General features: G+C 31.6%; 2 protein-coding genes and 1 long non-coding RNA gene across 4 annotated transcripts in view; 2 read left to right on the forward strand and 1 right to left on the reverse strand.

Annotated features, from left to right (window-relative positions):
• Positions 1-14,209, forward strand: part of LOC134697135 (integumentary mucin C.1-like) — a 165,220-nt gene that overhangs the window by 118,369 nt on the left and 32,642 nt on the right. The gene's annotated exons all lie outside the window — the stretch shown is intronic.
• The window catches only part of LOC134696140 (uncharacterized), a 78,437-nt gene that overhangs the window by 56,659 nt on the left and 7,569 nt on the right, over positions 1-14,209 (forward strand). The gene's annotated exons all lie outside the window — the stretch shown is intronic.
• Positions 1-14,209, reverse strand: part of LOC134696808 (U3 small nucleolar RNA-associated protein 18 homolog) — a 58,077-nt gene that overhangs the window by 38,029 nt on the left and 5,839 nt on the right. Inside the window, exon 4 of the mRNA XM_063558763.1 lies at positions 13,659-13,742. Coding sequence (XP_063414833.1) covers positions 13,659-13,742 — 84 coding nt within the window. The remainder of the gene's footprint in view (positions 1-13,658; positions 13,743-14,209) is intronic.

Raw genomic sequence — 14,209 nt, forward strand, 5'->3', positions numbered from 1 at the left:
CCAAAATGTTGATAGTTGAAATTTTTCAATTTTAACGTCAAAATTTAACACGCAAATATGAGTATAGAATTTAACATAGTGTCTATAATATATATCCTATTGTTATGAAACTTTGCAAGCAGTGTTATAATTTATTAAGCTTTGGTCATATGAAGTTTTTTTAAGATTTGTCAACTCTTTCTATCCTATTAGGTCCGAGACCACAATTGTCGTCCCTTGATTTTCGTTGTTCACGAATATACTATATAGTCCCTAGTGTTAACAGTGGGTTACTTGCCAATAATTTTTATACCCCTTCCAAATTTATTTCTTCCGAGTTTAATGCCTCAAATTGTAAGTAGGGGGGTGAAATTACACTGTAAAAAAATTTGGGTCCAGAATTTTACAGGAAAGTAGTGATTTGGTCCAGCTGAAAAAGGTTAAAAATTAGCACTTCGGAAGCTGTCAAAAGATTTCATGACACCCTAAACCCAAAATTGTCCATAATTTGAGTTAGAGGCGATGAAGTTTTCTATAATTTTGATATAATTTGTCCCAAAAATAGTACAACACACTGTAAAAGTTTCATTTGGAAAGCGCAGGTGGGATTTTTTTTATTTTCATTTATGTTCTAAAAGAAATGCACTACGAATTGATTGTGTTCTCGGACCTAAGAGGTGAAGTCTGTAAATATAGAATCTGTACTTTGGCAACTTCCCTAAATGATTTGGTGGTGTCACTTTGTCAAATAGCATGAAACTAAAGGATTTAAACTTTTATTTTATAGAATTTCTGCAAAAATGACCAATTTTGGCATTTTATGGTCAAAATAGGCATTTCAAGGCTTTTTCAATATTGATGCATTCATGGCATCCTGACTTTCTATCTGACAGGTTTTAATGTGTCAATACTTGTGTTTATATGCCTTTATCTAGTACTTTTACTTGTTTATGAACTCAGAATCTACAGAAAAGAAGGTTATTTCAGATAATATGTACAAAATGTGTTGTATAAATGACCCTTGTCTAACGCCCTGTTTGGATGAAGTCAAAAGTGGGGTTCTTGGTACATAAAATTTGAAGTCTACAATAAAGACCTCACTAAATTTGTATCAAAAGCACTTTACAATGTCTAATGTACCTGTTCCATTTCACATAATATCTGTCTTTTCTTCTGTAGGATAGCAAGTGGTTTAAATATAAGCCTGTTGAGACTAAAATTGCATTCAAGTTTTTCATTAAAAAGGTAAAAATCTTTGTATCAGACCATAATGTCTGTAAGAAAAGTTAATTGCAAGAGCCTTTTTGTGCTCAGATTTGTTGTATCATGTCACATGAGTATAGAAATGATAAAAAGGACACAATTTTTTATTTCTTATAGCCTCAATATGCATTTTTTAATGTAAATATGTGGCACGGCTTAAATTGACCCTTATTTTTTTCCAGTCTTGCTTGGCTTAAGACCCTTTTAAGTAATATGATATGCTATTTGTAACTTTTCTTTCTATTTAAAGTACATTCAATACATATGTAAGGATTATTTATAACCAAAAAGCTTCACAAATTTAAAATTGCTGGAATATATTACATCTTCATGTAAGGCCCCCTTTCATTGAAAAACCTCAATTTTTAGGCCCAGGCTGATATAAATTTAACTTTTGAATAATTATGCTAAGTCTGATAAATCAAATGAGTACTCTATTGCTTTAAGTACATAATAAATAATATATAAGGGCATTTGAAAAGTATTTTTTTGCATTATTTTAATTTTCAAAGCCCAAAATGTTGATAGTTGAAATTTTTCAATTTTAACGTCAAAATTTAACACGCAAATATGAGTATAGAATTTAACATAGTGTCTATAATATATATCCTATTGTTATGAAACTTTGCAAGCAGTGTTATAATTTATTAAGCTTTGGTCATATGAAGTTTTTTTAAGATTTGTCAACTCTTTCTATCCTATTAGGTCCGAGACCACAATTGTCGTCCCTTGATTTTCGTTGTTCACGAATATACTATATAGTCCCTAGTGTTAACAGTGGGTTACTTGCCAATAATTTTTATACCCCTTCCAAATTTATTTCTTCCGAGTTTAATGCCTCAAATTGTAAGTAGGGGGGTGAAATTACACTGTAAAAAAATTTGGGTCCAGAATTTTACAGGAAAGTAGTGATTTGGTCCAGCTGAAAAAGGTTAAAAATTAGCACTTCGGAAGCTGTCAAAAGATTTCATGACACCCTAAACCCAAAATTGTCCATAATTTGAGTTAGAGGCGATGAAGTTTTCTATAATTTTGATATAATTTGTCCCAAAAATAGTACAACACACTGTAAAAGTTTCATTTGGAAAGCGCAGGTGGGATTTTTTTTATTTTCATTTATGTTCTAAAAGAAATGCACTACGAATTGATTGTGTTCTCGGACCTAAGAGGTGAAGTCTGTAAATATAGAATCTGTACTTTGGCAACTTCCCTAAATGATTTGGTGGTGTCACTTTGTCAAATAGCATGAAACTAAAGGATTTAAACTTTTATTTTATAGAATTTCTGCAAAAATGACCAATTTTGGCATTTTATGGTCAAAATAGGCATTTCAAGGCTTTTTCAATATTGATGCATTCATGGCATCCTGACTTTCTATCTGACAGGTTTTAATGTGTCAATACTTGTGTTTATATGCCTTTATCTAGTACTTTTACTTGTTTATGAACTCAGAATCTACAGAAAAGAAGGTTATTTCAGATAATATGTACAAAATGTGTTGTATAAATGACCCTTGTCTAACGCCCTGTTTGGATGAAGTCAAAAGTGGGGTTCTTGGTACATAAAATTTGAAGTCTACAATAAAGACCTCACTAAATTTGTATCAAAAGCACTTTACAATGTCTAATGTACCTGTTCCATTTCACATAATATCTGTCTTTTCTTCTGTAGGATAGCAAGTGGTTTAAATATAAGCCTGTTGAGACTAAAATTGCATTCAAGTTTTTCATTAAAAAGGTAAAAATCTTTGTATCAGACCATAATGTCTGTAAGAAAAGTTAATTGCAAGAGCCTTTTTGTGCTCAGATTTGTTGTATCATGTCACATGAGTATAGAAATGATAAAAAGGACACAATTTTTTATTTCTTATAGCCTCAATATGCATTTTTTAATGTAAATATGTGGCACGGCTTAAATTGACCCTTATTTTTTTCCAGTCTTGCTTGGCTTAAGACCCTTTTAAAGTAATATGATATGCTATTTGTAACTTTTCTTTCTATTTAAAGTACATTCAATACATATGTAAGGATTATTTATAACCAAAAAGCTTCACAAATTTAAAATTGCTGGAATATATTACATCTTCATGTAAGGCCCCCTTTCATTGAAAAACCTCAATTTTTAGGCCCAGGCTGATATAAATTTAACTTTTGAATAATTATGCTAAGTCTGATAAATCAAATGAGTACTCTATTGCTTTAAGTACATAATAAATAATATATAAGGGCATTTGAAAAGTATTTTTTTGCATTATTTTAATTTTCAAAGCCCAAAATGTTGATAGTTGAAATTTTTCAATTTTAACGTCAAAATTTAACACGCAAATATGAGTATAGAATTTAACATAGTGTCTATAATATATATCCTATTGTTATGAAACTTTGCAAGCAGTGTTATAATTTATTAAGCTTTGGTCATATGAAGTTTTTTTAAGATTTGTCAACTCTTTCTATCCTATTAGGTCCGAGACCACAATTGTCGTCCCTTGATTTTCGTTGTTCACGAATATACTATATAGTCCCTAGTGTTAACAGTGGGTTACTTGCCAATAATTTTTATACCCCTTCCAAATTTATTTCTTCCGAGTTTAATGCCTCAAATTGTAAGTAGGGGGGTGAAATTACACTGTAAAAAAATTTGGGTCCAGAATTTTACAGGAAAGTAGTGATTTGGTCCAGCTGAAAAAGGTTAAAAATTAGCACTTCGGAAGCTGTCAAAAGATTTCATGACACCCTAAACCCAAAATTGTCCATAATTTGAGTTAGAGGCGATGAAGTTTTCTATAATTTTGATATAATTTGTCCCAAAAATAGTACAACACACTGTAAAAGTTTCATTTGGAAAGCGCAGGTGGGATTTTTTTTATTTTCATTTATGTTCTAAAAGAAATGCACTACGAATTGATTGTGTTCTCGGACCTAAGAGGTGAAGTCTGTAAATATAGAATCTGTACTTTGGCAACTTCCCTAAATGATTTGGTGGTGTCACTTTGTCAAATAGCATGAAACTAAAGGATTTAAACTTTTATTTTATAGAATTTCTGCAAAAATGACCAATTTTGGCATTTTATGGTCAAAATAGGCATTTCAAGGCTTTTTCAATATTGATGCATTCATGGCATCCTGACTTTCTATCTGACAGGTTTTAATGTGTCAATACTTGTGTTTATATGCCTTTATCTAGTACTTTTACTTGTTTATGAACTCAGAATCTACAGAAAAGAAGGTTATTTCAGATAATATGTACAAAATGTGTTGTATAAATGACCCTTGTCTAACGCCCTGTTTGGATGAAGTCAAAAGTGGGGTTCTTGGTACATAAAATTTGAAGTCTACAATAAAGACCTCACTAAATTTGTATCAAAAGCACTTTACAATGTCTAATGTACCTGTTCCATTTCACATAATATCTGTCTTTTCTTCTGTAGGATAGCAAGTGGTTTAAATATAAGCCTGTTGAGACTAAAATTGCATTCAAGTTTTTCATTAAAAAGGTAAAAATCTTTGTATCAGACCATAATGTCTGTAAGAAAAGTTAATTGCAAGAGCCTTTTTGTGCTCAGATTTGTTGTATCATGTCACATGAGTATAGAAATGATAAAAAGGACACAATTTTTTATTTCTTATAGCCTCAATATGCATTTTTTAATGTAAATATGTGGCACGGCTTAAATTGACCCTTATTTTTTTCCAGTCTTGCTTGGCTTAAGACCCTTTTAAAGTAATATGATATGCTATTTGTAACTTTTCTTTCTATTTAAAGTACATTCAATACATATGTAAGGATTATTTATAACCAAAAAGCTTCACAAATTTAAAATTGCTGGAATATATTACATCTTCATGTAAGGCCCCCTTTCATTGAAAAACCTCAATTTTTAGGCCCAGGCTGATATAAATTTAACTTTTGAATAATTATGCTAAGTCTGATAAATCAAATGAGTACTCTATTGCTTTAAGTACATAATAAATAATATATAAGGGCATTTGAAAAGTATTTTTTTGCATTATTTTAATTTTCAAAGCCCAAAATGTTGATAGTTGAAATTTTTCAATTTTAACGTCAAAATTTAACACGCAAATATGAGTATAGAATTTAACATAGTGTCTATAATATATATCCTATTGTTATGAAACTTTGCAAGCAGTGTTATAATTTATTAAGCTTTGGTCATATGAAGTTTTTTTAAGATTTGTCAACTCTTTCTATCCTATTAGGTCCGAGACCACAATTGTCGTCCCTTGATTTTCGTTGTTCACGAATATACTATATAGTCCCTAGTGTTAACAGTGGGTTACTTGCCAATAATTTTTATACCCCTTCCAAATTTATTTCTTCCGAGTTTAATGCCTCAAATTGTAAGTAGGGGGGTGAAATTACACTGTAAAAAAATTTGGGTCCAGAATTTTACAGGAAAGTAGTGATTTGGTCCAGCTGAAAAAGGTTAAAAATTAGCACTTCGGAAGCTGTCAAAAGATTTCATGACACCCTAAACCCAAAATTGTCCATAATTTGAGTTAGAGGCGATGAAGTTTTCTATAATTTTGATATAATTTGTCCCAAAAATAGTACAACACACTGTAAAAGTTTCATTTGGAAAGCGCAGGTGGGATTTTTTTTATTTTCATTTATGTTCTAAAAGAAATGCACTACGAATTGATTGTGTTCTCGGACCTAAGAGGTGAAGTCTGTAAATATAGAATCTGTACTTTGGCAACTTCCCTAAATGATTTGGTGGTGTCACTTTGTCAAATAGCATGAAACTAAAGGATTTAAACTTTTATTTTATAGAATTTCTGCAAAAATGACCAATTTTGGCATTTTATGGTCAAAATAGGCATTTCAAGGCTTTTTCAATATTGATGCATTCATGGCATCCTGACTTTCTATCTGACAGGTTTTAATGTGTCAATACTTGTGTTTATATGCCTTTATCTAGTACTTTTACTTGTTTATGAACTCAGAATCTACAGAAAAGAAGGTTATTTCAGATAATATGTACAAAATGTGTTGTATAAATGACCCTTGTCTAACGCCCTGTTTGGATGAAGTCAAAAGTGGGGTTCTTGGTACATAAAATTTGAAGTCTACAATAAAGACCTCACTAAATTTGTATCAAAAGCACTTTACAATGTCTAATGTACCTGTTCCATTTCACATAATATCTGTCTTTTCTTCTGTAGGATAGCAAGTGGTTTAAATATAAGCCTGTTGAGACTAAAATTGCATTCAAGTTTTTCATTAAAAAGGTAAAAATCTTTGTATCAGACCATAATGTCTGTAAGAAAAGTTAATTGCAAGAGCCTTTTTGTGCTCAGATTTGTTGTATCATGTCACATGAGTATAGAAATGATAAAAAGGACACAATTTTTTATTTCTTATAGCCTCAATATGCATTTTTTAATGTAAATATGTGGCACGGCTTAAATTGACCCTTATTTTTTTCCAGTCTTGCTTGGCTTAAGACCCTTTTAAAGTAATATGATATGCTATTTGTAACTTTTCTTTCTATTTAAAGTACATTCAATACATATGTAAGGATTATTTATAACCAAAAAGCTTCACAAATTTAAAATTGCTGGAATATATTACATCTTCATGTAAGGCCCCCTTTCATTGAAAAACCTCAATTTTTAGGCCCAGGCTGATATAAATTTAACTTTTGAATAATTATGCTAAGTCTGATAAATCAAATGAGTACTCTATTGCTTTAAGTACATAATAAATAATATATAAGGGCATTTGAAAAGTATTTTTTTGCATTATTTTAATTTTCAAAGCCCAAAATGTTGATAGTTGAAATTTTTCAATTTTAACGTCAAAATTTAACACGCAAATATGAGTATAGAATTTAACATAGTGTCTATAATATATATCCTATTGTTATGAAACTTTGCAAGCAGTGTTATAATTTATTAAGCTTTGGTCATATGAAGTTTTTTTAAGATTTGTCAACTCTTTCTATCCTATTAGGTCCGAGACCACAATTGTCGTCCCTTGATTTTCGTTGTTCACGAATATACTATATAGTCCCTAGTGTTAACAGTGGGTTACTTGCCAATAATTTTTATACCCCTTCCAAATTTATTTCTTCCGAGTTTAATGCCTCAAATTGTAAGTAGGGGGGTGAAATTACACTGTAAAAAAATTTGGGTCCAGAATTTTACAGGAAAGTAGTGATTTGGTCCAGCTGAAAAAGGTTAAAAATTAGCACTTCGGAAGCTGTCAAAAGATTTCATGACACCCTAAACCCAAAATTGTCCATAATTTGAGTTAGAGGCGATGAAGTTTTCTATAATTTTGATATAATTTGTCCCAAAAATAGTACAACACACTGTAAAAGTTTCATTTGGAAAGCGCAGGTGGGATTTTTTTTATTTTCATTTATGTTCTAAAAGAAATGCACTACGAATTGATTGTGTTCTCGGACCTAAGAGGTGAAGTCTGTAAATATAGAATCTGTACTTTGGCAACTTCCCTAAATGATTTGGTGGTGTCACTTTGTCAAATAGCATGAAACTAAAGGATTTAAACTTTTATTTTATAGAATTTCTGCAAAAATGACCAATTTTGGCATTTTATGGTCAAAATAGGCATTTCAAGGCTTTTTCAATATTGATGCATTCATGGCATCCTGACTTTCTATCTGACAGGTTTTAATGTGTCAATACTTGTGTTTATATGCCTTTATCTAGTACTTTTACTTGTTTATGAACTCAGAATCTACAGAAAAGAAGGTTATTTCAGATAATATGTACAAAATGTGTTGTATAAATGACCCTTGTCTAACGCCCTGTTTGGATGAAGTCAAAAGTGGGGTTCTTGGTACATAAAATTTGAAGTCTACAATAAAGACCTCACTAAATTTGTATCAAAAGCACTTTACAATGTCTAATGTACCTGTTCCATTTCACATAATATCTGTCTTTTCTTCTGTAGGATAGCAAGTGGTTTAAATATAAGCCTGTTGAGACTAAAATTGCATTCAAGTTTTTCATTAAAAAGGTAAAAATCTTTGTATCAGACCATAATGTCTGTAAGAAAAGTTAATTGCAAGAGCCTTTTTGTGCTCAGATTTGTTGTATCATGTCACATGAGTATAGAAATGATAAAAAGGACACAATTTTTTATTTCTTATAGCCTCAATATGCATTTTTTAATGTAAATATGTGGCACGGCTTAAATTGACCCTTATTTTTTTCCAGTCTTGCTTGGCTTAAGACCCTTTTAAAGTAATATGATATGCTATTTGTAACTTTTCTTTCTATTTAAAGTACATTCAATACATATGTAAGGATTATTTATAACCAAAAAGCTTCACAAATTTAAAATTGCTGGAATATATTACATCTTCATGTAAGGCCCCCTTTCATTGAAAAACCTCAATTTTTAGGCCCAGGCTGATATAAATTTAACTTTTGAATAATTATGCTAAGTCTGATAAATCAAATGAGTACTCTATTGCTTTAAGTACATAATAAATAATATATAAGGGCATTTGAAAAGTATTTTTTTGCATTATTTTAATTTTCAAAGCCCAAAATGTTGATAGTTGAAATTTTTCAATTTTAACGTCAAAATTTAACACGCAAATATGAGTATAGAATTTAACATAGTGTCTATAATATATATCCTATTGTTATGAAACTTTGCAAGCAGTGTTATAATTTATTAAGCTTTGGTCATATGAAGTTTTTTTAAGATTTGTCAACTCTTTCTATCCTATTAGGTCCGAGACCACAATTGTCGTCCCTTGATTTTCGTTGTTCACGAATATACTATATAGTCCCTAGTGTTAACAGTGGGTTACTTGCCAATAATTTTTATACCCCTTCCAAATTTATTTCTTCCGAGTTTAATGCCTCAAATTGTAAGTAGGGGGGTGAAATTACACTGTAAAAAAATTTGGGTCCAGAATTTTACAGGAAAGTAGTGATTTGGTCCAGCTGAAAAAGGTTAAAAATTAGCACTTCGGAAGCTGTCAAAAGATTTCATGACACCCTAAACCCAAAATTGTCCATAATTTGAGTTAGAGGCGATGAAGTTTTCTATAATTTTGATATAATTTGTCCCAAAAATAGTACAACACACTGTAAAAGTTTCATTTGGAAAGCGCAGGTGGGATTTTTTTTATTTTCATTTATGTTCTAAAAGAAATGCACTACGAATTGATTGTGTTCTCGGACCTAAGAGGTGAAGTCTGTAAATATAGAATCTGTACTTTGGCAACTTCCCTAAATGATTTGGTGGTGTCACTTTGTCAAATAGCATGAAACTAAAGGATTTAAACTTTTATTTTATAGAATTTCTGCAAAAATGACCAATTTTGGCATTTTATGGTCAAAATAGGCATTTCAAGGCTTTTTCAATATTGATGCATTCATGGCATCCTGACTTTCTATCTGACAGGTTTTAATGTGTCAATACTTGTGTTTATATGCCTTTATCTAGTACTTTTACTTGTTTATGAACTCAGAATCTACAGAAAAGAAGGTTATTTCAGATAATATGTACAAAATGTGTTGTATAAATGACCCTTGTCTAACGCCCTGTTTGGATGAAGTCAAAAGTGGGGTTCTTGGTACATAAAATTTGAAGTCTACAATAAAGACCTCACTAAATTTGTATCAAAAGCACTTTACAATGTCTAATGTACCTGTTCCATTTCACATAATATCTGTCTTTTCTTCTGTAGGATAGCAAGTGGTTTAAATATAAGCCTGTTGAGACTAAAATTGCATTCAAGTTTTTCATTAAAAAGGTAAAAATCTTTGTATCAGACCATAATGTCTGTAAGAAAAGTTAATTGCAAGAGCCTTTTTGTGCTCAGATTTGTTGTATCATGTCACATGAGTATAGAAATGATAAAAAGGACACAATTTTTTATTTCTTATAGCCTCAATATGCATTTTTTAATGTAAATATGTGGCACGGCTTAAATTGACCCTTATTTTTTTCCAGTCTTGCTTGGCTTAAGACCCTTTTAAAGTAATATGATATGCTATTTGTAACTTTTCTTTCTATTTAAAGTACATTCAATACATATGTAAGGATTATTTATAACCAAAAAGCTTCACAAATTTAAAATTGCTGGAATATATTACATCTTCATGTAAGGCCCCCTTTCATTGAAAAACCTCAATTTTTAGGCCCAGGCTGATATAAATTTAACTTTTGAATAATTATGCTAAGTCTGATAAATCAAATGAGTACTCTATTGCTTTAAGTACATAATAAATAATATATAAGGGCATTTGAAAAGTATTTTTTTGCATTATTTTAATTTTCAAAGCCCAAAATGTTGATAGTTGAAATTTTTCAATTTTAACGTCAAAATTTAACACGCAAATATGAGTATAGAATTTAACATAGTGTCTATAATATATATCCTATTGTTATGAAACTTTGCAAGCAGTGTTATAATTTATTAAGCTTTGGTCATATGAAGTTTTTTTAAGATTTGTCAACTCTTTCTATCCTATTAGGTCCGAGACCACAATTGTCGTCCCTTGATTTTCGTTGTTCACGAATATACTATATAGTCCCTAGTGTTAACAGTGGGTTACTTGCCAATAATTTTTATACCCCTTCCAAATTTATTTCTTCCGAGTTTAATGCCTCAAATTGTAAGTAGGGGGGTGAAATTACACTGTAAAAAAATTTGGGTCCAGAATTTTACAGGAAAGTAGTGATTTGGTCCAGCTGAAAAAGGTTAAAAATTAGCACTTCGGAAGCTGTCAAAAGATTTCATGACACCCTAAACCCAAAATTGTCCATAATTTGAGTTAGAGGCGATGAAGTTTTCTATAATTTTGATATAATTTGTCCCAAAAATAGTACAACACACTGTAAAAGTTTCATTTGGAAAGCGCAGGTGGGATTTTTTTTATTTTCATTTATGTTCTAAAAGAAATGCACTACGAATTAATTGTGTTCTCGGACCATTTGGGTCCCTTTTTGGCCCCTAATTCCTAAACTGTTGGGACCTAAACTCCCAAAATCAATACCAACCTTCCTTTTGTGGTCATAAACATTGTGTTTAAGTTTCATTGATTTCTATTTACTTAAACTAAAGTTATTGTGCAAAAACCAAGAATAATGCTTATTCGGGCCCTTTTTTGGCCCCTAATTCCTAAACTGATGAAACCAAAACTCCCAAAATCAATCCCAACCTTTCTTTTGTGGTCATAAACCTTGTGTCAAAATTTCATAGATTTCTATTAACTTAAACTTAAGTTATAGTGCGAAAACCAAGAAAATGCTTATTTGGGCCCTTTTTGGCCCCTTATTCCTAAAACAGGCCCGTAGCCAGGAATATCCAAAGGGGGGTTCGTTTGACTCACAAACTCGACTTTAACAGTCACAATTCGAACAGAACATCGACTTTAACAGTGCTTATTAGTTTTCAAGGGGGGGTTCGTCCGAACCCCCCGAACCCCCCCTGGCTACGGGTATGTAAAATGTTGGGACCAAAACTCCCAAAATCAATACCAACCTTCATTTTGTGGTCATAAACCTTGTGTTAAAATTTCAAAGATTTCTATTCACTTTTACTAAAGTTAGAGTGAGAAAACTAAAAGTATTCGGACGACGACGACGACGACGACGCCAACGTGATAGCAATATACGACGAAAATTTTTCAAATTTTGCGGTCGTATAAAAACTGAACTATAACTAATTTACCATGAAAATGAGGTCAAGGTAAGATGACACCTGCCGGTTGGACATGTACACCTTACAATCCTTCCATAAACCAAATATGTAAGACCTATAACTTATAGTTTCTGAGATATGGAATTGACCACCAAAACTTAACCTTGTTCACTGATCCATTAAATGAGGTCGAGGTCAAATGAAAACTGTTTGACAGGCATGAGGACCTTGCAAGGTACGCACATACCAAATATATTTATCCTATTACTTATAATAAGAGAGAATTTAATCTTACAAAAAATCTTTTAATTTTTTTTCAAAGTAGTCACTGAACCATAAAAACGAGGTCAAGGACATTGGACATGTGACTGACAGAAACTTCGTAACATGACGCATCTATATACAAGGTATGAAGCATCCAGGACTTCCACCTTCTAAAATATAAAAGTTTTAAGAAGTTAGCTAATGCCGCAGCCGCCGGTTCACTATCCCTATGTCAAGCTTTCTGCAACAAAAGTTGCAGGCTCAACAAAAATCTAAGTATAGTTTTAGATTCAGCATATCAAAGAACCCAAAGGATTCAAATTTTGATAAATCAACCTATGTTTAATTTTTGAGCCTTTGGACCCTAATGTAGACCAATTTGAAAACAGGACCAAAAATTAAGAATCAACATTCACAGTCAGATTCGGCATATGAAAGAACCCCAATTATTCAATTTTTGATGAAATCAAACAAAGTTTCATTTTGGACCCTTTGGGCCCCTTATTTATTATTATTCCTTAACTGTTCGGATCTCAACTCCCAAAATCCATCCAAGCCTTCCTTTTATGGTCATAAACCTTGTGTTTAAATTTCATAGATTTCTTTTTACTTCTACTATAAAAAGAGTGTGAAAACTAAAAGTATTCGGACAAGGACGACGACAACGACAACAACGTTACTATGCAGACAACGATGCCAAAGTGATACCAATATACGACCAAAAACATTTCAATTTTTACGGTTGTATAAAAAGTAGAATCTATTGCTTAAGATGTAACAATTTCTTATCTTTAGTCACAGCTAAACAGAACCTATGCTATAAAATGCTTACATGGCTTATATTAAGATATTTCCAAAACCTGGCAAAAGTATTTTGGATTTTGTTCTGATCATGTTTTTCTTCCTCTCTGAGATGGGCTGTTTATTTCTCACAACATATGGATAAGACTTTGTACACATGACAATCTACAGTGATAACGTTTAACCATTGACATAATACTTATCCCTATACAGATTATTTCTCCTTTATAGCAGGTTTTTTTATATTTACTTTTTCTCAGGAGCTGTATTTAAAAGTATTTAGGCCTTTTTATAGCTGACTATGCGGTATGGGCTTTGCTCATTGTTGAAGGCCGTGCAGTGACCTTTAGTTGTTAATGTCTGTGTCATTTTGGTCTCTTGTGTACAGTTGTCTCATTGGCAATCATACCACATCTTCTTTTTTATATTATGTTGTCTTAAAATTTCACAACAATTGGTCAAAGCAATTTTGAGTTGTCTAACAAAGTATTGAAGAACATGCAAATGAATTTATAGACTAGAGTACAATGTCTATTCTAAGACAGTTGTATTACATGATAAGAGCATGTTGTTTATTTGCCAAATGAGACAACCATCTAACAAATGATATGAGTGTAAGCAACTATAATAGATCAATCTACCGCCTTCAACAACTCTAACTTGTTTCATATGTCCTTATTCATGTAAATACACCTACCTGAAACAGATTTAGAGTCTGATTCATACCAGCTACCAGCATCACTTGTGAGGTTGGATGAAACTCGGCAGAATTTAGTTTACACTGAAAAATAAAATTCATTTTATAAGAATTTCCAAAGCTTTACATTTTCTGACCATCATTACTAATAAAAAGGTTTACCATGATCTTCAATGATCCATTTCAATCAAATTCAAAAAGGGAAAAGTATGGCTCTCTTATGTGATAGGATTTATCATGTGATGGCGAGTTTTGCATTACATGATGTGGGTTTGTTATTATATACTGTGGGTTTGTCATTTTATGCTGTGGTTCTGTCATTATGTGCTGTGGGTTTGTTATTATATGCTACGGTTTTGTTATTATATGGTGTGGGTTTGTCATTATATGCTGTGGGTACGTCATTATGTGCTGCGGGTTTGTTATTATATGCTGCTGGTTTGTTATTATGTGCTGTGGGTACGTCATTATGTGCTGTGGGTACGTCATTATGTGCTGTGGGTACGTCATTATGTGCTGTGGGTTATTTATTACATGATGTGAGTTTGTTA

This window comes from Mytilus trossulus, chromosome 14 (genome assembly GCF_036588685.1).
Source record: "Mytilus trossulus isolate FHL-02 chromosome 14, PNRI_Mtr1.1.1.hap1, whole genome shotgun sequence".
Classification (NCBI taxonomy): domain Eukaryota; kingdom Metazoa; phylum Mollusca; class Bivalvia; order Mytilida; family Mytilidae; genus Mytilus; species Mytilus trossulus.